Below are 21,587 nucleotides of genomic sequence, written 5' to 3'. Positions count from 1 at the left end.
AGAGGTGCTTGCAGGGATCATTGCTCCTGTTCTGGGACCTCCCTGGTCTCAGGGCTGACTGGCAGGCATTTCTGTTTGTTCCGCCCTGGTGATTCCCTGAGACCCTGCCCCATCCAATTTGCAGCCCCACCCAACCTGTGTGCAGAGGTTTTTGCATACGAATTGCCTGTCCTTGCTCAGGGTAAAACAAGCTGCAGCTGGATTAGGGAGCCCCAGTCTTATCAATAAAAGGCCCAAGACCCAGCACCAGCACCAGCCTGCCTTGTTTCAAAGCTGAGCCTCATCTGGGTACTTCCAAACCCAATACAAAGAGGAGGAATCTGCAGATCTCTCTGTACCTCCTGCTGGGTGGCCCCAGGCAGTGGCTGACTTTGTAGCTCCCTGGAGACCCAAGAGCCAGTGTACCCAGTGGTCAGTGTCAGACCATACCAGGGGCAGAGTCAGTGAACACCAAAGCCCCACAGAAACAAGTACTGACTCCTAGAGGTGTCTCCTGCACAGCAGCTCTCCCACTGCAGTAGCAGCTGATCCCCACAGCAAATTGGCCTGGAGGTCCATTCCTCCCAGTGACACCAACAGCAATCAAGGTTCAACTACAACAAGACTGTACTCACAGCCCACAAAGGGGTGCACCTAGAGCTCCCAGTTCAGGTGACTGGGGAGGCTGAGCCATTGGGTCATATAAGACACCTTTTACACAAGGCCACTATACCAACTCAAGGAGTCATAGCAGCTCTACTGAATACACAGAAATAAACACAGGGAAGCAGCCAAAATGTAGAGATAGGGAGGCATATCACAAATGAAAGAAATGGAAGAGAGCAGACTACTGGATATAGAGTTCAAAATCATGGTTATAAGGTTACTCAAGAATCTTCCAGAAACCTCCAATGGATTTAGTGAGACTTTCATAGATCTTAGTGAGAATGCCAAAATAATGGAAAAGGACCAGTCAGAAATAAAGCATACACTGACTGAAATGAAGAATAATGTACAGGGATTGAACAGTAGAGTAGAGGATTCCAAGAATCAAATCAATGATTTGAAATATGAGGAAGCAAAAAACACCCAACCAGAAGAGAAAAAAAAAAATCCAAATATATGAAGATAGTGTAAGTAGTCTCTGGGACAACTTCAAGTGTACCAACATCTGAATTATGGGGGTGCCAGAAGAAAAGAGAGAGCAAGATATTGAAAACCTATCTATATAATAGATGAATATGCAAATTAGACTGGACGCTGTAACATCACAACCAAACAGCAGGGACCTGAGGCTGTATGGTGCCTGGACAGGACGAAAGACCTCAGGCCATGCCTCCCGCCCCACGGGGCTTAACAGGATGCACCCCCAGCCGTGGCACCAGGCCTGGAGACCTCAGGCTGTGCCCCCAGCTTGGCGGGGCTTGATGGGCAACCTCAGGCCATGCCCCCCTTACCCCAGTGCCAGGTCAGAGGACCTGAGGCTGCGCCCCCCACCCCCTGCCCAGTGGGGCTTGATGGGGGACCTGAGACTGCACCTCCCCACCCAGAGAGGCTTGACAGGGGTGGGGCCGGCTGGGTCTGGGTCTCCTGGGTTTTTGAAGCATCTGCAGGTGGTAGGCGGGGACTTGACTCTAGGTCCCGTGGCGTACCCCAGACTCTGACAGGATGGAGATTTTCATATACATTTTACTAATTTTCTTTCATCTCTGACACTTCAATTATAGAGAAAGAGCAAATAGCAGTATTAAAATATTTCCTCTAATTAATTCCCTTTTAATGTGCATGAATTTTGTGCACGAGGCCACTAGTTTGAAGAAATAATGACAGAAAACTTCCCCTACCTGGTGAAAGAAATAGACTTCCAAGTCCAGGAAGCACAAAGAGTTCCAAACAAGAGGAACCCAAAGAGGACCACACCAAGAGACATCATCATTAAAATGCCAAGGCCAAAAGACAAAGAGAGAATCTTAAAAGCAGCAAGAGAAAAGCAGTTAGTTATCTACAAGGTAATGGCCCTAGGACTGTCAGCTGATTTCTCAACAGAAACTATGCAGGCCAGAAGAGAATGGCAGGAAATATTCAAAGTGATGAATAACAAGGACCTACAACCAGATTACTCTACCCAGAAAAGCTATTTAGAATTGAAGGTCAGATAAAGAGCTTCACAGACAAGAAAAAGCTAAAGTTCATCACCACCAAACCTGTATTATATGAAATGCTGAAGGGTATTCTTTAAGAAGAGGAAGAAAAGGAAAAGATAAAAAATATGAACCAAAAAATGGCAACAAATACATATCTATCAACAATTGCATCTAAAAATCAAAATAAACAAATAAGAAATCTAATGAACAGAATAAATTGGTGAATAAAATAGAATCAGAGGCATGGAAATGGAACAGACTAAGGATTCTCAGAAGGAAAGGAGGAGGGGGAGTTGAGAAAAGATTAAACAAATATCGTATATACATATATGCTTTAACTATGGACACAGACAATAGGGTGGGGAAGGCCTGGGTCAGGGGGCGTGAACTGGGTGAAGGGGGGCAATGGGGAAAAAAAAGAGGGACATCTGTAATAATCTCAACAATAAAGATTAAAAAATAAAAAATAAAGAGAATGTTGTACATAGGTGGATTGGGTATAATAGAATTGGTACCATATAACTAATACAGATTAGTTCTTTTACATTAAGTGTCACATACAGAATAAACTCTATTGTGTGACTCTAAAGTTAATGTCTTAGTTCTAATATGATATGCTGCTTCTATTCTTAAAGAAGGCTTCTTTCTTAGGACTTCAATCCTGTCCTATAACAGGACAAGAACTGTTCATTATATTAACAAGGGATACTTAAGACCTCTCTGGAAGAGAACAATATTTTATAATTTCTCATTTCTCATTATATCATTCCATGTTCTATAACATAGTCAACCCACAGTGTTTCTACAGTGTTAGTTCAAAAATGGCATGACTGCCACAATCCAATTGATGAGGTCTTGTTATAACACATGCATCAGTTATATTATGTACCTTATATTTGATAACAATAAGACTTAACTCTGACATATGCCTATATTAACAATGAAATATCTCTATAATCATTAGTTTTTTGCATCCATGATGATTTAATATCATCTGCAGCCAGTTATTTGACCCAGGCTAGTGGTTTTTAAACTTGAGCTTGCATCCAAATCTCATGTAGGGCTCCCTTCAAAACACACAGATTACTGAACCTGACTCTCAGAGGTTTTGATTCAGTAGATGTGGGTTGCAGCCCTTAAAATGTGGATTTCTAACAAGTTCCCAGATGCTGCTGCTGGTCTGGAGACCACACTATTAAGAATGGCTGGCCCATGCCAGGTTTCAAAAAACTGTTTCTGTAAATAATCAGGTAAATATTTTTGACTTTGTGGGCCAGGTAGTCTGTGTCACAAGTACTGAACTCTTCCTTTGTAGTGCAAAAGCAGCCATACACAATACCTAAGTAAATAGGAGATGGCTGTGTTTCAGTAAGATTTTATTTATAGAAACAGGTATCAGGCTGGATTTATTCAATAGATCAGTTGATCAATCTCTGGCCTAGACCAACTCAGTACAAGAGGCTTGAAAAATTACTTTGTATACATTAAATAGTAACTCTATAAGAATCAATACAGATTTAATTACAAAAATCTCCTCTAAATTTTTAAAGAAAATCTGCAGAACTATACCAGATACTAAGTTGATTGTGATAAACTAGCATAAAGGAAAAACCCCAAGGCTTTCTTATGTACCCAGTAAAAGATGCAAGACCCTACATCTTATAGTTTTTGTTTTAAGATACCCATGAACTCAATCTTCATTTTGAAATTTTAGTTTTAATTAGATATTGTTTCTAGTGTTAAAGCTAAATCTACCAATTAAAGTAAAACTAACATTACATTGAATGATATAAACACCAACCAAACTAGGATGTCCATTGACTTTATAATAAAACAGAACAAAGCAAAAACACTCAACTTGCCAGATTTAATGTAGTTGGTCTTTACTTGGAACAGTGTACTTCAAACTAATTTAAAATGCCAGTGTAATCTTAAAAGTCTACTAAACTGTACCTGCCAATGAACCCACTGCATTAGCTCTATCCTTATAAAATGTAAGTTCCTGGAAAAGGGCAGAATTGAGATGTTATCATAATGGAATGTGATTTACTTCCCTGAAAATAATTATATTCAAATACCATGAAGGAAGTTAGTACTAAGGGTCATTTTAGAAACTTAAAATGCAAATAACATGTCAATCATTTAAAAAAATACTAATGACTAGAAACATTTAAATTAAACCTCTCCTGACAAGTATATACACTAATATGCAATAATATGAAGATAGAATAAAATGAGTTTATGGTGAGATACACACCTTCTATCTTCCAAAATATTTTCCTAAATGGGATTAAATCAAATATTTTTCTCTGTTAAATGGGCTTATATTTACCACTAGATATTTATTCTTTAGTCTAATGTAGTGGTTTTCATAGTCCTCAGGTGTTTTGTTTTGCTGTTTTTTTTTAAATGTTGAAAAAGCATTGTGGTCAAAGGAAACTAGAGGATGTTAATTTTAAACACATTTCAAAATGATTTTTAACTTCAAGACTCATGAGAAACATTAATATTCATGACATGACTATCTAAGAAAAATGTGGTGGATTGTGCAGCCTTTTCCAATCTCTTTGGAAACCCAATTATCAGTACAGCATCTTAACAATGGTCTTTTAGGGTTTGAATCCATGTACTGTATGGTAATATGTTTTAAAAAAATAAATTCAATTTGATGCAATAAATACTTATTAAGTACCTCTATTTTTAAAAATTATTTAAAGGTTAACCCTTTAGTTTTACAATGCTACTCACCAAAATCTATCTATAGTATAGTTAATCCTATTAAAATACTTACACTCCTCTTCAGGCCTCTTCCGAAGTGCTGCACGAACTTCTTTACAAGGACTTCTCTGATACTGTGGGGGATTCCTTCCCCTTAGTAGGCTCTCCATCCTATAAAAAAGAATCAAAAAGTATATTAATATAGAAATCTTGATAAATTTTGAGAAGGTAAATGGTTTAAATCGAGAGTCAAGACTCCAAGTATCTACACAGGCTTGTTAGACAACATCATTGAGTATGTAGCAAGGAATAATATAATAGGGAGTGGCCAAAACCGGTTTGGCTCAGTGGATAGAGCGTCGGCCTGCAGACTGAAGGGTCCCAGGTTCGATTCCGGTCAAGGGCATGTACCTGGGTTGCGAGCACATCCCCAGTGGGAGATGTGCAGGAGGCAGCTGATCGATGTTTCTTTCTCATCGATGTTTCTGACTCTCTATCTCTCTCCCTTCTTCTCTGTAAAAAAATCAATAAAATATATTTAAAAAAATATATATATATAATAGGGAGTGGCAAAGACTGTGGTAAACTGAAAAGTGCTTGACTTTTCTAAGACATTCCAATTTAAAAAATGTAAAAATACCATGTGGACACTGATATGCAATTCTCAGATTAGAGACTGATATGGACTGAATGTTTGTGCCCTCAATCACAAATTCATGTTAAACCCCTAAGCCCCAATGTGATGGTATTTGGAGGTGGGACCATTGGGAGATAATTAAGTTTAGATGGACATCATGATAGAATTAGTGTCCTTAGAGGAACAGAAAGAGAGACCAGAGGTTGGCGTCTCTCTCTTTCTCTGTCTCTCTCTCTCTGTCTCTCTCTTTCTTTTTCCCTCTCTCGTGAGAAGGTAGTCATCTAAAAATCAGGAAGAGGTCTCTCACCAGGAAATTAATCTGCCGGAACCTTGATTTCAGGTTTCTCAGATTCCAGAACTGTGAGAAATAAATTTCTATGGTGTAAGCTACCCAGTATGTGGCATTTTGTTATAGCAGCCCAGATGACTAAGGCAGAGACCTACTGACTACAGTGATTACTTGTATAGAAAAGAAATTTATCAAAAATAGGTCACCCTTTAGAAAAAAAAAGAAGATATCTCTCACCAACATTTGGAATATCAATTTCAAGAGAGGAATTGTTGCTTTTCGTTCATGATAATGGCTAAATTGAGAGGGGTTTTCTAATTCTAATAATTGTGACTTCTTGAAAAAGTCAGTTAATATAAAGTGTTCTTCTCAGTTACAGGTGACATAGCAATGCTGGAATCCAGAATATAATAATAAATGCATCAGATGCACCTTGGCTTAGCATATTTAACATGTACTTTGTGATCATTAAGTAAACTTTATAGTTTTGTACTACCGATGTATACTCATTTTAATAAAAGTAAAAAACTACTGAGTCTCAGGATTTGAAAATTCAGAACAAAACCATAATATTTATTTGTCATTTTGAAAATATAAGTATAGCTTCTTAACATCTACCTAATTATCCTAATGGAATATCACTGGATTTGATAACTGTGCTGGTTGATTGCATGCATACATTTGAAAACCAGATAGTTGTTATGGGTAATGGTGATGGTGGATATTCTAGGGTAGTGGTACAGATGATTGTGTTTCTGGCATCCAGAGAGAAAAATTAGGACAGGATGATCCCATAAAAGCATTAACTAAATAGTGTAAAATATGATATGAATAACCTTTTGTACTGTAACATAACACCATTTCTTTGGGAAACAGTCACTGGTTCTTAAAAACACTTTTTCAAATATACTTCCTGAAATCAGTCCATTTATATGTAGAAGATGCTGAATGTGTTTGCGTGTGTGTGTTCATATGTTCATGCCTGTGTATAAGCAGTTCAAGAGAATGTTTCTCAATGTGCAATGATAACTTGAACCTTAGTTTCATTTGAAACTCATTTCAAGTGAAAAAAAAAGTTATTTCTCTCGAGGTTATAACAATACAATAATGTGAAACCAAGTGAAAACCTGAATTGTTTATGATATAATTTGGGGAGGAAATTAAGTTTCCAGGCCTGTCCCTGCAGTTTCACGAAGAGGCTTAGCTATATAAACTATACTATATAAACTTTCTAGTTTTTGACTCTTGAATTAATTCAATGTACATTTTTTAAATATATTTTATTGATGTTTTACAGAGAGGAAGGGAGAAGGATAGAGAGTTAGAAACATCGATGAGAGAGAAACATCGATCAGCTGCCTCCTGCACACCCCCTACTGGGATATGCCTGCAACCAAGGTACATGACCTTGACCACAATTGAACCTGGGACCCTTCAGTCCGCAGGCCGACGCTCTATCCACTGAGCCAAACAGGCTAGGGCTCAATGTACAGTTTTCTCTACATTTCAGTAAATAACGGATTTCCATGATGAGCCAATAATAACTTAAGTGAACTAATAATTATTCACTAGTATTTATAAGCTCAAAATCATAAAAGGCAGCAAACATGACCTGTACATGCAAATGTCTATATATAATTGTGATGTAATTTTAGAAACCACTTTTAGTCATCGTGACTACCCTCTGATGAAGAATGGTAACATACTATCCTGGTTGGAAATCTATGTAAACCACTCTGTTGGATGAGCTATTCTTTCTCCTTTTATATCTCTGACAATTAGTATGTGAAAACAAAAGTGGTCTAGTTAATGTCCATCTACCTATGTTTGAGGATAAGTCAGAATAAATGAAATACAAGTTATAAAATACTAATAGGACTTCAGAACAATTTCATTATGTGTGATATTGGCAGCAAAGATCCCCAACTCAACTCCCCAGATGCCCAAACGTTGCTCTTTGGAATGCTCACAAGCAGATCTACAGATATGCAAGGTTAGATATGGAGCACAGCCTAAGTGGGCCTAGGTTCTGTAATAAGAGAAGTAGGTTCAAATTCTAATTCTGTCTTTAAAGAATGACGTCAGGAAAAAAATACGTGCTGTGTGCCTTAATTTTCTCATAAGTAAATGGGGATAACAGCCACCTTATAGGATTGTTGTGAAGACTAAATATGTTAATACATGGCCTGGCTGGTGGGCTCAGTGGTTGAGCATTGACTCATGCACCAAGAGGACTCTGATTCCCAGCCAGGGAACATGCCTGGGTTGTGGGCTCGATACCCAGTAGGGGGTGTGCAGGAGGCAGCAGATCAATATGATAGTCTCTCCATCTTCCATCCTCTCTAAAATCAATAAAAACATATTTTTAAAAAATGTTAATATATGTAAAATGATTTACATGTGTCTGTCACAATTCAAGAGCTCAGCACATGTTGCTATTATTAATGAGAATTATCCCAAATAAAAATAAAATAAGATACTAAAATTTTAAATGTATAGTATGTTAGGAAACATGAAAATTGGGCTTTAATTAATAAAGAATTATAATGACTAATCATTGAATCATAAAAATAATTCCACTAGGAGACTGAATAGTTGAAATGCCACTATGCACTGTATAATTTACTTGTGATGAAGTTCTTATTAAACATAATATCTATGTTAACAAATATATGTGTGTTGATCTGTTAATTACATGTTGATTTTTGATCAATTAGCTATTTTCATTGAAATATTTGCTTCTATCCATGCCATTTTACATTTTTGAGAACCACCAAAACAAAAACGAGGGCCAAAAAAACTCACTATAAACTATATATACCACATACTAATAGAGGAAAATATTTTAAAACAGCATTACATGTCCTTTTTCTCTGGAATGCTAAATGTTATGCCCAGTAGAAAACACTCTGAATCAAATTAAAAGTTTTACAGAGCAATATTTATGTCTAAACTACTATATAACCGTGGGACTTCCATCTTCCTGAGACTACACGTCCAGCCGCTTGAACCCTTCTACTGGTGTCATCTATGATGTACAGTTTGCATTAAATGGTCAGACAAAATAACCAACCACCAAGTCTTGGAGCACAGCCAGGACACAGCAAAGGAGCTATTCTAGCTACTCTCAAGTTTGGCAAGACATCAGCAGGAGTGTGTTAACAGCTCCAGCAAGGAGAGATGAAGTGTGACGACCACGGGCAAAACAGATGCTCTAACAGCTCATTGAAGAGCTCTGAAAAGTGCAGCCTACATGTCAACTGCTGGGAAGAAATAGAGGCAGCCAGAATGATATTTAAAAAGCATAGAAAAACAAAGAGATTATGAACAAAGGTGTCCACAACTTTCCTAAATTGAATTAGGAAAAATTCACAAAAATCACCTGAGGGGCTTTAAACAAATACAGCTCCCACCATTTCCAACACTAAAGGTTTTCATTCAGGATTTTGGGATCAGGACAAGGTAGATGTATTTTTTAACATTAATCAAGTGTGTCTAATATAGCCTTACACTGACATTTGGAACCCATGTGAATAAAGCATATACACTTGCAGGTGTAGGAGAGGGAAGTTCAATTAATGCATTCCAGGAGATAGTCATATGCTGATACAGAGATGAGGTAAGAATCTGGGTTGGAGACTGCAGTTAGAACAGGTATTATAAAAAATGAAAAGAGTAGCCAGAATGGTATAGTTAAAGCCTTGCCAAATTGCCTGGAGGTCAACCAAATGAACCTGAAGGCTGCCCATTTACAAGGTTGATAATCTCAACAGTGAAATACTTTCCTTCAGTAAGGTTTGTGGGATAAGAGAACAAGTTGGATTGATATGGAATTATGGATTGGGTTGAGGATGAATAGAGAAAGTAAAGTTTAGGTGAAAATATGGTTGAAATGGATTTATACTAGATGGAGAAGGAAGACAGAGAATGACAGAGTCACTAGGAGATAGGGAGTTGGATTAAAAGAATAGACATATCAGAAATAAGTAGTATTTCTAAAATGTCTATTATGTGCCAGCTGCTATGCTAGGTTCTTTATATATATACTAGTGTCCCAGTGCATGGATTTGTGCACATTGAAGGGAAATTAATTAGAAGAAATATTTGTACGGTAATTATGTTACTGCAAAAAATTACATAACATTATATAATATAGTATTATAAAATTAAAACATGTGTGCAATTGGCACCAGTGAGAGCTTTATATGTGTCACACATGCACAAGTCAACATTTATTTTTAAATTGCCAGTGAGCATCATATGTACCTGCTGGTTGGTTGGTCAGATGGTCAGACGGTCTGATGGACATATGGCCGGCCACTTAGCCTTTTATATATATAATCTATTCCATTCTTATTATAGTCAGGGTTAACCTGAGTCTCAGAGATGTTAAGTAACTTGGTTAGGACCATATAGCAAGTAAATGCAACAATCAGGATTTTAATCCAGAACTGTCTGACTTGAGAGCCCATGCTATTGACTACCATGTGAGCTGTACAATAGAACTTTCTGCAATGATGTAAATGTTTAATATCTGTGCTGTTCAATACGGTAGCTACTAGCCACTTTCTGTTACTGAGCACTTGAAATGTGGCTAGAAGGACTAAGGAACTGGATTTGTGAGTTTGAAATGTTATTGAATTGTAATTTATTTAAATTTTAATAGCCACTTTTGACTACTGTAGTAGATAGCACAGCATATCCAGGAGCCCCTATTCAGCACATGACTGAGGAAAATACAAATTTCCACTGGAGGTTTCTGAATTCAAGTCAATAAGAGCAGGGAAGTAAAGTCTTGGAAAAGTGGTCCACATGAAGGTCTTTGCAGACAAGTGAACTTAACTCCTCGCTGTAGAACTAGCTCACAGTAACTTCCTAAGAGCCTCCTTGCAGAAACACACTTTTTCATGCAACCATGGTTTTTAACTATGAAGCTCTCCTAGCACATCTAAGTGCCTTGAATACACACTTGAAACTCCTTCCTACCCAGGGCCCCAACATATACTGCTTTCTTTGTCTCGAATAATCTATTCCATCTGAATAACTGCTAATCACCACTTTGACCCTTTTATCCAATTAGGTCTCCAAATACGGTTCAACTCCACAGCCTGGAGTTTTCCATTATAGCACTTATAACAAATTTTAATTATATGTTAGTCTTCTGGAATTTCTGCTTAATGTCTGCCTTCCTCTTGCACTGTAAGCTTCATGAAGACAGGGACAGTGTCAGTTTTACTCTCCACTCTATTGCAGGAGCTTAGCACAGTGTTTGGCATTCAAGAAGTATTTCTTGTTTGAATGAATTAATCTCCCTAATCCTGCCCCAAGGGCAAATGTATGTTCCTGTGACCACTGGGTGTGAGCCAGGTAGTCAAACTAGTGAGTGCCCGTCCAAACAATGTTGTCCTTCTGTTACCCCTGACTTGTGTGCTTTCCTTCAGCCATTCACTGGCACCTCCTAACACTTTCCTAGGAGACCATCACCTTGCACTCACAGCAGCCTCTCACCATTGCTCTCTCTACCAGCCATCAAGGGTGACCAGTTATCAGAAGGCAGGTCAACCCCAGATTCCCTTTGCTGCAGGGCCTAGGGGGATTGAAGGGGAAAGGTGAGAAGAGTTCATTTGGTAGCTGCTCTCTTCTGTGTGAGACAACTCTATGGGAATCAGGTGCCCCTACCAGTAGACAAGGATTATAACCAAGGAAAATGATTTAATCATGACATAAAAAACAAGTCAACAAAGATACTGAAGCTATTTTTCCTCCCTTTCATTGAGATTATTATATTTGCTGCTTTGTGAGCACATCCCAAACTAAAAATATATAGTGCTCAAATGGATTTATTAGATAAATTGTGTAATTTAGATAAGCCTCTAAAGCAGTGGTTCTCAACCTGTGGGTCGCGACCCCTTTGGCAGTCGAACGACCCTTTCACAGGGGTGTCCTAAGACCATCCTGCATATCAGATATTTACTACGATTCATAACAGTAGCAACATTATAGTTATGAAGTAGCAAAGAAAATAATTTTATGGTTGGGTCACAACATGAGGAACTATATTTAAAGGGCCAGAAGGTGGAGAACCACTGCTCTAAATGAAGGTCTGTATATACGAAATGAGTGAGTATTTGCAAGTCCTTCTGCTTTTTGTTCTGTAAGCTCCTTAAGACTTCTTAAGGATTTTTATTCAGTAAAGTGAATATAAGATAAATTACAAAGAGTAAATATCCTTGACTTATTAGTTTCTAGAAAAGTAAAAATTTTAATTGTGTTTTGATAATATTTAATTGAATAATCTTGAACAAATGCAGACAATTTTAAAAACTGAGATTGGCACTTCTTGAGCTTTTATTTAACTTGATGATAAGCCAAATTGGGCACAATAAAATGCATGCCTATAAATAAACACAATCCCTTATATTTAAAATGGCAATCAATATGACTAAGAAGCTTAGTAATATATAGAATAAAAAATGGTAGCATTTGTTGCCCTCAAATTTGACAATGAATGTACAGGAGCATTTCTGTTAAAGTACAAAGCCATAGAATGTTGACTATAATCTCAAAATTCACCCTATTAGTCTGTGGTAAAGAGGGTTTTTGTCAGAGTCCAAAGATTAAACATATACCATCTGATAAAAGTCAAGCTTTTTTTTTTCTTTTTATAGCCACTTCATCTTCCATCTTTTCCCTTAACAAAGTACAGTACATAGACTATAGTCATACATATTTAATGAATGAATGATAGAATTCTGCTCTTTTCTGGTGGGAACATTTAGAAGATTCTATATTCATATTACAAATGTTACCTATTGTTGCAGACCAATTTTTTAAGTCCTAATTCCACTCAGAAACAAATCCAACCACTTCACATACACTCAATGCTTACCTTCTGAATCTTCCTTATTATATCTACTAAATGTTTGGAAGAGTAACCAGTGATTTTCCAGCTCATATTAAGTCTCCATTTCAATGTTTGTGTCTTTACTCACATAGATTCTAATCCATTTGAAGGCTTTGATATAATAAAGTACAGTTGACAATTCTGAAGTAGGTATTAGTTCATCACTGTTTATAGATGAGACAACAGGAAGTCTGACAATTGACATGTGCAAAGTAACACAGGAAAACCGGAGTAAGAACTTGAACTTTGAGTCCCACATTCCAACCTTCATTTCACAATGCTACTCTGCATAAATATCATTGTCTGTTTTTTAGTCTTTCTGATCTCTCATAGAGTAGGATTCTTACCATGTGAGTCACAGATGGTCATGAAATATTCAAATATTAAATATCAATTATTGTCACTTTGACTTATACTCTGGTAAATATTAAAACTCAACAGAAATAATTCATCACAAACTAAAATAAAAGCACCAAGGATTAAAAAAATAAAAGTGTGCTTAAGCATGCATATGAAAAAAGGAAGAATAAGATTGCTGTATCATTTTGGAAATAATGATTAATAGTCTGTCTTGCCCAGAAAAAGGGAAGAATAAGGGGCAACATGCTGTGACCATCCATCCTCACAAAGTTATAAAGCCATGTGACCTCCCGGTACACTCCCAACCCCCGACCCCCGAATTTCAGAATTCCTTCTTTGGCTTAGCATTCAATAAAAATAAATAAATAAAAGAGTTGAAGAAGCAGTGGAAATGCTCTTGCTTTATTACTGAGCTGTTTTCCTTTTTTTTTCTTTTAAGGGAAGTTGAGCCTGAATTCAGCACAGTGAACCTAATCCCAGACTAGAACTATGCAGACATATTAAGCATATAATAGCTATTAAAAAGAATCTCAGCTGTTTATAAAGACCAATTTGAACTGCAAATGACAGTACAAAAATAATCAATACCCATTTATTTCAGCCAAATATGTTGAGTTGATAGTTAATAAGGACAAGCTGAAGTTAAACAGCAAGATTATTGTGAAAAGAAATCACTTCTCAACTATACTTAAGCTGCTTAAAAGAGGAGTGAAATGTTTAACAGAAAGAAAGATAGATGGTATACTGTTGAGCTTGGAGAAAGTCAGGTGCCTGATTTTTTAGGGTAATGATGATTTACCAAAAATATAAGAATCATCAATCATGTCAGAGAGGAAAAACTTGTTTTTACAGTGCCATGTCGCACATTTAGGGAATGATAAACACAATAGCATATTGTTTTAACCTTTCTCCAAAGAAATATAATTCAAAGTAGATGCATATCATTATGGACTTTTTGAAAATCTAGAATCACTAAATGATAGTCGTCCCTTTTCTGAGATTTAAGAAGGAGCGTTAAGAAAGTAGAAAAATCCGGAAATTAGAACAGTTTCTTCACTGAGGTACCTGTGCTCATTTATAATGGTGTATAATTTACTCTGTAAGGTTGTAACAAACAATTACTGTACAAAAAGTCTATAAAATTAATGAGAAGAGCATGTGTAGCAATTGGGAAACAGTCAAGCTCCTCATAAATTCAGGAAGCACATTATTCACAAAATTCTAGTTTTTAAATTGAATTATTTCTTGTTTATGTGGCTCAGTGGTTGAGAATCGACCCCATGAATCAGGAGGTCACGGTTCGATTCCAAGTCAGGGCACATGCTTGGGTTTCAGGCTTGATCCCTAGTAGCGGGTGTGCAGGAGGAAACCAATCAATGATTCTCTCTCATCACTGATGTTTCTATCTCTCTCTCCCTCTCCCTTTCTCTCTGAAATCAATAAAAAACATATTTGGTGGGGTTTTTTACACCCCCTCCCCACACACACAGTAATGCTGTATCAAAAGTCTGTTATCTTTAGGAAGGTATTTTATTAACTAATTGAATCAATATAAGAAATAGCAAGCTCCCCTTAGTGAGGGTCCTTCCAGAGATAACTGAGTTACATGCAAGATTTAGGAATGTGTTTATTGCCGAAATCACTAAAAGACAATCAATTAAGTTAACTAAAATTCAGAGTTATTCAAAAAAATAACTCTCTTACAACTATGTAAATTAAGTGGATAAATTTATAAAAACACTTGCCTACAAGAGTGAATAATAATCGCAGGATGACAAAAAATGTAAAGAATGCTTTATAAGAAATCAATAACACCCAAAATACTCTCAAGAGCAATAACAGAATGGGCAATGTAGAAGGAATACAGCAGTTTAAAAATGGTGAGAATACTTGAAAAAGTCCTAATGTCGATTCTACACAATTATGCAAAGATAAAACTGATACTAAAAAACACAGAAAAAATGCTAGGTGCTTTAATAAGATTACTTCCACACAAGTTGTGATAAAACATTGCACCTAGACTATCTATCTATCCTTATAAAATTTAATAGCATATTAAAACTATTTTTTATTTTATATTTTGAATAAGGTGAAATATAGAAATGCAATGTAATTACCTGTCATCTAGAACTTAATACATTTATTTAATACATTTATGGGATAGGTTTGATTACTTTTCTTGATTTCCTCTTTCCTTCTTCCATCCACTTAAACTTTAAAGGAAGAGGAAAATACTCATGTCAACATTTGGGTTTCAAGGTTTCAGTCAACATTTATGAAGTGAGAAGACTGATGCCACCGGAATACAGAACAATCTCTGCTCTAGAAAATCTTCTATAATTTCACCTACCTACCCAGTTATCTGCTGTCCCTCTGTCCTATTGCAGGGTCCTACACATACATCTATCACCCCAGCCCACATCAAAATCCCTGGAGGACAGAAGTTATATCATCCTGAAGGACATAGCACAATTCATAAAACACCGCAGAAATTAAATAATCATTTTTAAGGGATTGACTGAATGATGTTAGAGATAAAGTATGCCCGGTATAGCTCTGATGTTATCTATGGTTATACAACATTCATATATGTATTACTTATGCCTCATAAAGAACCTGTGGGTTTAGTATTTTACAGATGAAGAAACTGAGACTCACTTGCCCCAGGTCAGCAGCAAAGTGTGTTGCTGGGTTTTCTGATTCCTCCCGATCTTCTCACCGGGCACAGCTGCCTAAATGAGGCAACTGCTCTGCTTAAGTCCAGATTATTCCATTTGCACTTGGAGCTTTCTTAAGTCTCAGAGAAGCGACTACTATCATATCAAGTAGTTGTGTAGATGCAGGGAAAAAACGTGTATGGAAGGACTGAAATTATTTGGCAAGAAAGACGTGTATTGTTTTCTCAAAGTAAAATGGGAAGAGTTGGCAAATATGAGTAAATATTATTCTTTCCAAAATGATCTCACTTATTTATGGAATCTAATGAACAAAATGAATTGACCAAGAAAATAAGACCCAAAGCATGAAGGCATGGAACAGGCTGACATACCTCAATGTAGGGTTGGGGGGATGAGAAGAGATAAACCAAAGAACTTACATACTTATATGCATAGCCCATGGTCATGGGCAATAGGTTAGTGAAGATCTGGGGTGGGGGGGAGGGGTAGGGGCTGGGAGGAGGGAAATAATGGGAGGGGAAAGGAAGATATCTGTAATACTATCAACAATAAAAAATGTATTTTAAACCCCCCCAAAATGTGTATCCATGTGTAAACACATACGGTAATGTACAAGATAAATGGCATCATAGTCTTTATCATCTGGAGACGTGAAGACCAAGTTCTTACCAAGAGTTCTGCTGCCTTCAGCCTGTTCTCTTTCTGCCTCCTATCCCTGATGAGTCTCAGCTGTGGTTCCCACCCACAAGCCAATGCTTCTCAGTCACAAAACTAAGACTTCAGGTTTGTGAATATTAGGACACTGTTCTTCCCGTACATTTTTTAGAGTTGTGGTATACAGTGTGAGGCAGAGAAGACACTCAGTATTTTGTTTGAAATATTTAGTGTTATGATTAATCAGGTGACTTCTGTTTGTTTGATGGCAATGAATCTTATTGATGAGAGAAAAATCAGAATATTTATAATTTCTAGGATGTGTTAAAGCATAAATACTTTCAATGTTCTTCTTTGTGTACTGAGAGAAATATGAAACATCCTGTATCTTTTACCAAAGTAAGAAGCCAAGTAAACATCTATTTAGGAAGATGGGTTTCAGGAAAAACCCAATTAAGTTCCTATTTGAGACTGAGTGAGTACCCAAAGACCTGTAACTACTCAAATGAACAACACATAATTACGTGCTAATTCTAGGAACATTTAAAATATCTGTTTGCACTTTCTAAAAATGTATGGGGTCACAAGAAGGGATCATAACACAAGTTACATAGCAATTTACTCCTCACCTGGCATTTCTTCCTCTTTTCTTTCCCACTACACAGCCAGACAGGTTTCCTTTACTTTCTTTCCTTTTCTTTATCTACTTTTGGCTTCTTTTGTGATTAAGTAAATGTGTTATCCATTAAAAGAATGTTAGAGCATACATTCACTGCTTCTGTGTTACAATCTTGTTTCCTCTGGTCTATTCTCAATTCAGCAGCCAGGGAGGTCTTTTAAAATCATGAGTCAGATGTAGTCACTGCACTGGTCCCAGCACTCTGAGGACATTCCCTTTTACTCAGAGCAAATGCCACAGTCCTGACCTGGCCTACGGGACCCTTAGTGTTCTGCTACCTGTAACATCTCCTCCTAACCTTTTCTTTCCATCTTCATCAGTCCACTCAAACATAAACAGCTTGCTCCTGCCCAGGCCTTTACTCCAGCAGTGTCCTCTCTCTGGAATGCCTTCACCTTAGTCTTCTTCATTCAGATGTTACTATTTCAATGGTCTTTCCTGACCATCACATTTAACACTGCACTTTGAACAGCTCTCCCCAAATTTTACTCCTGCACTAACACTCCTGATCCTTCTTATCTTTTTTTTAGAAAATATCTTTTAGAAAATATCTTATTTATATTTTCCTTTACCCTAGTATTTACCAACTTTTAACATAATTTTTAATCTACTTATTTGCAGGATTGTTAATGGACTGTAAAAGTCCACATGAGTTTTGAAAAGAACGTACATTATCCAAGTGTTGGTGATTTTTGTTTCTATTTATCTATTAACTAGAGGCCTGGTGCACAAATTCGTGCACTGGTGGGGTCCAGCTGGCCCGCCCCAACTGGGGGCCATTGGGAGGCACTCTGGCTGGGGCGAGGGGCCGTGGGCAGTTTTCCAGCTGGCCCCACCCCTGATTCGGGTGGGGATGACCACTGGGGGGTGGGGCCAGTGGTGGTGAGGGCCCATGGGCATCCCGGTCGTCCTGCTGTTCTGTCAATTTGCATATTACTCTTTTATTATATAGGACTAGTGAGAGAAATGTGAAGACTTCCCTCATATGATGGGGAATTTGCTCTTTTCTGCTCATAGTTGTACCATATTTTACTGTCTGTAACCTGAGGCTATATTATTGCATATGTAGAATTTATAACATCCTGATGAATTGAACCTTTTATTATGTAGTGTAGTGACTAGGTAGTGATAATAAGATCTACTAAAGCTGTTTGACTTAAAATCTGTTTATTTGATAGTATAGTTTCTGCTCTCTTGTATAGCAATTGGTTGGGATGTCATTTTCCATACTTTGAATTAATTTTTTGGGAAGGGTCATTATATTTAAGGTAGTCTCTTAGAAATAAAATATTACTGTATTTTTAAAATCAACATATTTTCCAGATTTTAGTCAGAACATTGTATTTGCATTCATCTGACTTTACTGATAATACTTTGGAATAATTTATATGATTTTATTTTGCACTATTTATACAGAGTTTCTACTTCTCTTCCCTTCTTTTGAATTGAGGTGTTGTTTTTTCCTGTTTTCATTCTACCTCTTGACGTCTCCTTTGGAAATTATGATTTCTATGTTTAGATATAATTTACCTATTTAATACTTGCTTACTATTCTTCATTGCATCTCAGACCTTTTACCTTTGATCACTTTCCTTCTTCCTGAAGTTCATCCTTTGAAATTGTCTTTAAAGTAAGTCAGGAGATTTTAAATCTCTCAGTGGATAGAGTTTTGGCTAGTGGACCAAAGGGTCCTGAGTTTGATTCCGGCCAAGAGCACGTACTTTGGTTTCAGGCTCCTCTCTGGCCCAGACCCTGGTCAGGACACATGCAGGAGGCAACCAGTCAATGTGTTTCTCTCACATAGATGTTTCTATCTGTCTTTCCCTCTCTCTTCCACTCTCTCTAAAACAGTGGTTCTCAACCTTCCTAATGCCGCGACCCTTTAATACAGTTCCTCATGTTGTGGTGACCCCTAACCATAAAATTATTTTCGTTGCTACTTCATAACTGTAATTTTGTTACTGTTATGAATCGTAATGTAAATATCTGATATGCAGGATGTATTTTCATTGTTACAAATTGAACATAATTAAAGCATAGTGATTAATCACAAAAACAATATGTAATTATATATGTGTTTTCCAATGGTCTTAGGTGACCCCTTTGAAAGGGTCATTTGACCCCCAAAGGGGTCGCGACCCACAGGTTGAGAACCACTGCTCTAAAAGATCAATGGACAAATATCCTTGGGTGAGGATTAACAAAAACCAAACCAAACCAAAAAAACCTCTCAGTTGTTCATCTGAAAATGTCTACATTTTGCAACCCTTCTTGAGAGATAGCTTTGAAAGATGAGAATCAAATGTGGACAGATACCTCCCCTCCCCATAGCTCATTGAAGGTGTTATTTCCAACTTGCAACTCCCTTGTTGCTGTTGAGAAATCAGTTATCACTTAAACTGCTCTCCTTTGGTAGATAATCTTACTTTTCTGTCTAGTTGACTTTATGATCTTTTTTGTCATCAGTTTCACTATGATACTATCTATTTGTGAATTTCTTTTTATATCGGGTTTGCCTTTTTATCTGAGGTGTATTGTCTTTCAGCAATTCTAAAAAATAATACATTTCATCTTTGAATATTTGTTCATCCTTGTTAGTTTGTTTTCTTTTTAAAAGTACATTTACATGTAACTTAAGCCTTTGCACTCTATCCTCAACACCTCTTAACCTCTTATGCTGAGAAGTCTCTTTTTGCCCTCTGATTCCTCCCTTCTCTACTCTGCTCTGTGTACTGGCACACTAACTTGTATGTCTTGCAGTAAACAAGTTTCTTGACTGGCATCAGGTATGATATTATAAATCCACCTGGTTATATTTATAGATTCCTGTTCTTTTCTCACATTTTAATTCCTTACTTCTTGAAACACAGACATTGAAGAAAACTCCAATATCTGAAGAGTTTGAAGTATGATTCTTCTGGATCTTGTTTCTGCTGACCCTTGATTTACAGTGCCAGGCTTCTGATGGTTTCTGGTTCCTTTGTGTGTTTTATGATTTAACTCAATGAGCTCATTTTCCTTGAAAAAAATTTTTTTTTAATCTTTAATTTCTTTATTGGTTAAGGTATTACAAATGTGTCCTCATCCCCCCATTAACCCCCAGCTCCCCCCACCCTCCCATTCATGCTCTCATCCCCCTGTTGTCCGTGTCCATTGGTTTGGCTTATATGCATGCATACAAGTCCCTTCGTTGATCTCTTCCCCTTACCCCCACCCTCCCCTACTTGAAAATTTTATCTTTGAGGTCCATATTGGAGTGTATCTACTCCAGAGAATATCTAAGCATTATGCCCTGACTGGCTGGGCATTTCCAGTCAGTGACACAGAAGCTCAGGATTCCTACAGTTTAGCAGATGCCCTTAGGGTAAGATCTAATTTCAATTCTTACCACTTTCCAGGATTTTCTCTCTTATTTAGCTTTTGGCTACTTTCTAATTTTCTAGCCAACTCAGCAATTTGTTTATAGAAATATAATTTATATTTTATCCACATTATTTAGGTTTTTTTGTGTTTTTTTATGGGAAGGTACTTTCAAGGTATTTAGTACTCCATGCTGATAGTAATAGAAGTTATATTAAAAAAACACACAAAAAAACAAAGTTAATTATAATGATGATATACTTTAGAAGGGATTAAAACAAGCTAATAGGAATTACTTAGTTCTACATGTTATTCTGAAGTAATTCTACCTAAAAGAAATATCTTGAAGCACTGCTAATTCTATACATAAAATCAATTCAAAATATAGAGCCATTAAGATCCCAATAAACTGTTTTAAACAAGTAATTATAATATTCTTGATGAGTATTTATACTTTTAAAAATATTATTATGTTTTGCTCTTTCAGATTAATCAGAGTATAAAATGTCAGGAATACTTATTGCTATTAGAAACATACAAATACTGGTGAGAAATTAGGTCAGTGTGAATTTGGGTCAGTAACCAGTATCTCTCCCAAATGCATAAGACTTACAATGCAAGTTTCTAATTTTGGGTCTATGATTGACTACGAATTTTTTTTTTTACCATAATCAATCACTATTATGTTGCTTCTAGTTGAAAAGTTATATCTTCTATTTTCTTTTTCTTTCTTTTCCTATCCTTCCTTTTTTAAAAATAACTATAGTGTAGTAAAGGAATATGGTAGTTATTTCTTGATCCTTTACATTATATTGTCACTAAAAATAATTTATCTTTACGAGCATTAATATAGACATTTATCAGCACTAATAAATCTTTAGGATCTAAACTTTCTGTTTAACTCAAAAAAACCTTGAAAGTCTACTTTCTATACTGAGAGAAATGTTTGCACTATAAGATATGTTAAATATCCTGGAGAATCTTGTCAGGAAACCAGAACTACAAGTGGATAATATCACAATTTTTTAAAAAGAAGGCTCTTTTTCATGTATCTATTACTATATATTGAGTAAGCCTAATGCCATTTTTTTCAAATGTTACACAGCAACAATCTCTTTGATGTTTTAATTAGAAAATCACTTGCATGTTGAAAAGGGATGCACTATTCTATGCACAGGTCTTTAA

General features: G+C 36.6%; 1 protein-coding gene across 5 annotated transcripts in view; it reads right to left on the bottom strand.

Annotated features, from left to right (window-relative positions):
- The window catches only part of LRRC7 (leucine rich repeat containing 7), a 479,490-nt gene that overhangs the window by 387,211 nt on the left and 70,692 nt on the right, over nt 1-21,587 (bottom strand). For all 5 annotated transcript variants that reach the window (XM_036352078.1, XM_036352079.1, XM_036352082.1 and 2 more), the window contains exon 2: nt 4,915-5,012. Coding sequence is in view for 1 of the 5 variants with exons in the window: in XM_036352082.1 (XP_036207975.1) it covers nt 4,915-5,012 (98 nt within the window). In the remaining 4 variants the exon portion in view is untranslated. The remainder of the gene's footprint in view (nt 1-4,914; nt 5,013-21,587) is intronic.

The sequence above is a fragment of the Myotis myotis genome, unplaced genomic scaffold (assembly GCF_014108235.1).
Source record: "Myotis myotis isolate mMyoMyo1 unplaced genomic scaffold, mMyoMyo1.p scaffold_m19_p_2, whole genome shotgun sequence".
Classification (NCBI taxonomy): Eukaryota; Metazoa; Chordata; class Mammalia; order Chiroptera; family Vespertilionidae; genus Myotis; species Myotis myotis.
The sequence above is the reverse complement of the archived record's forward strand: the minus strand, read 5'-3'. Positions and strand labels throughout refer to the sequence as shown.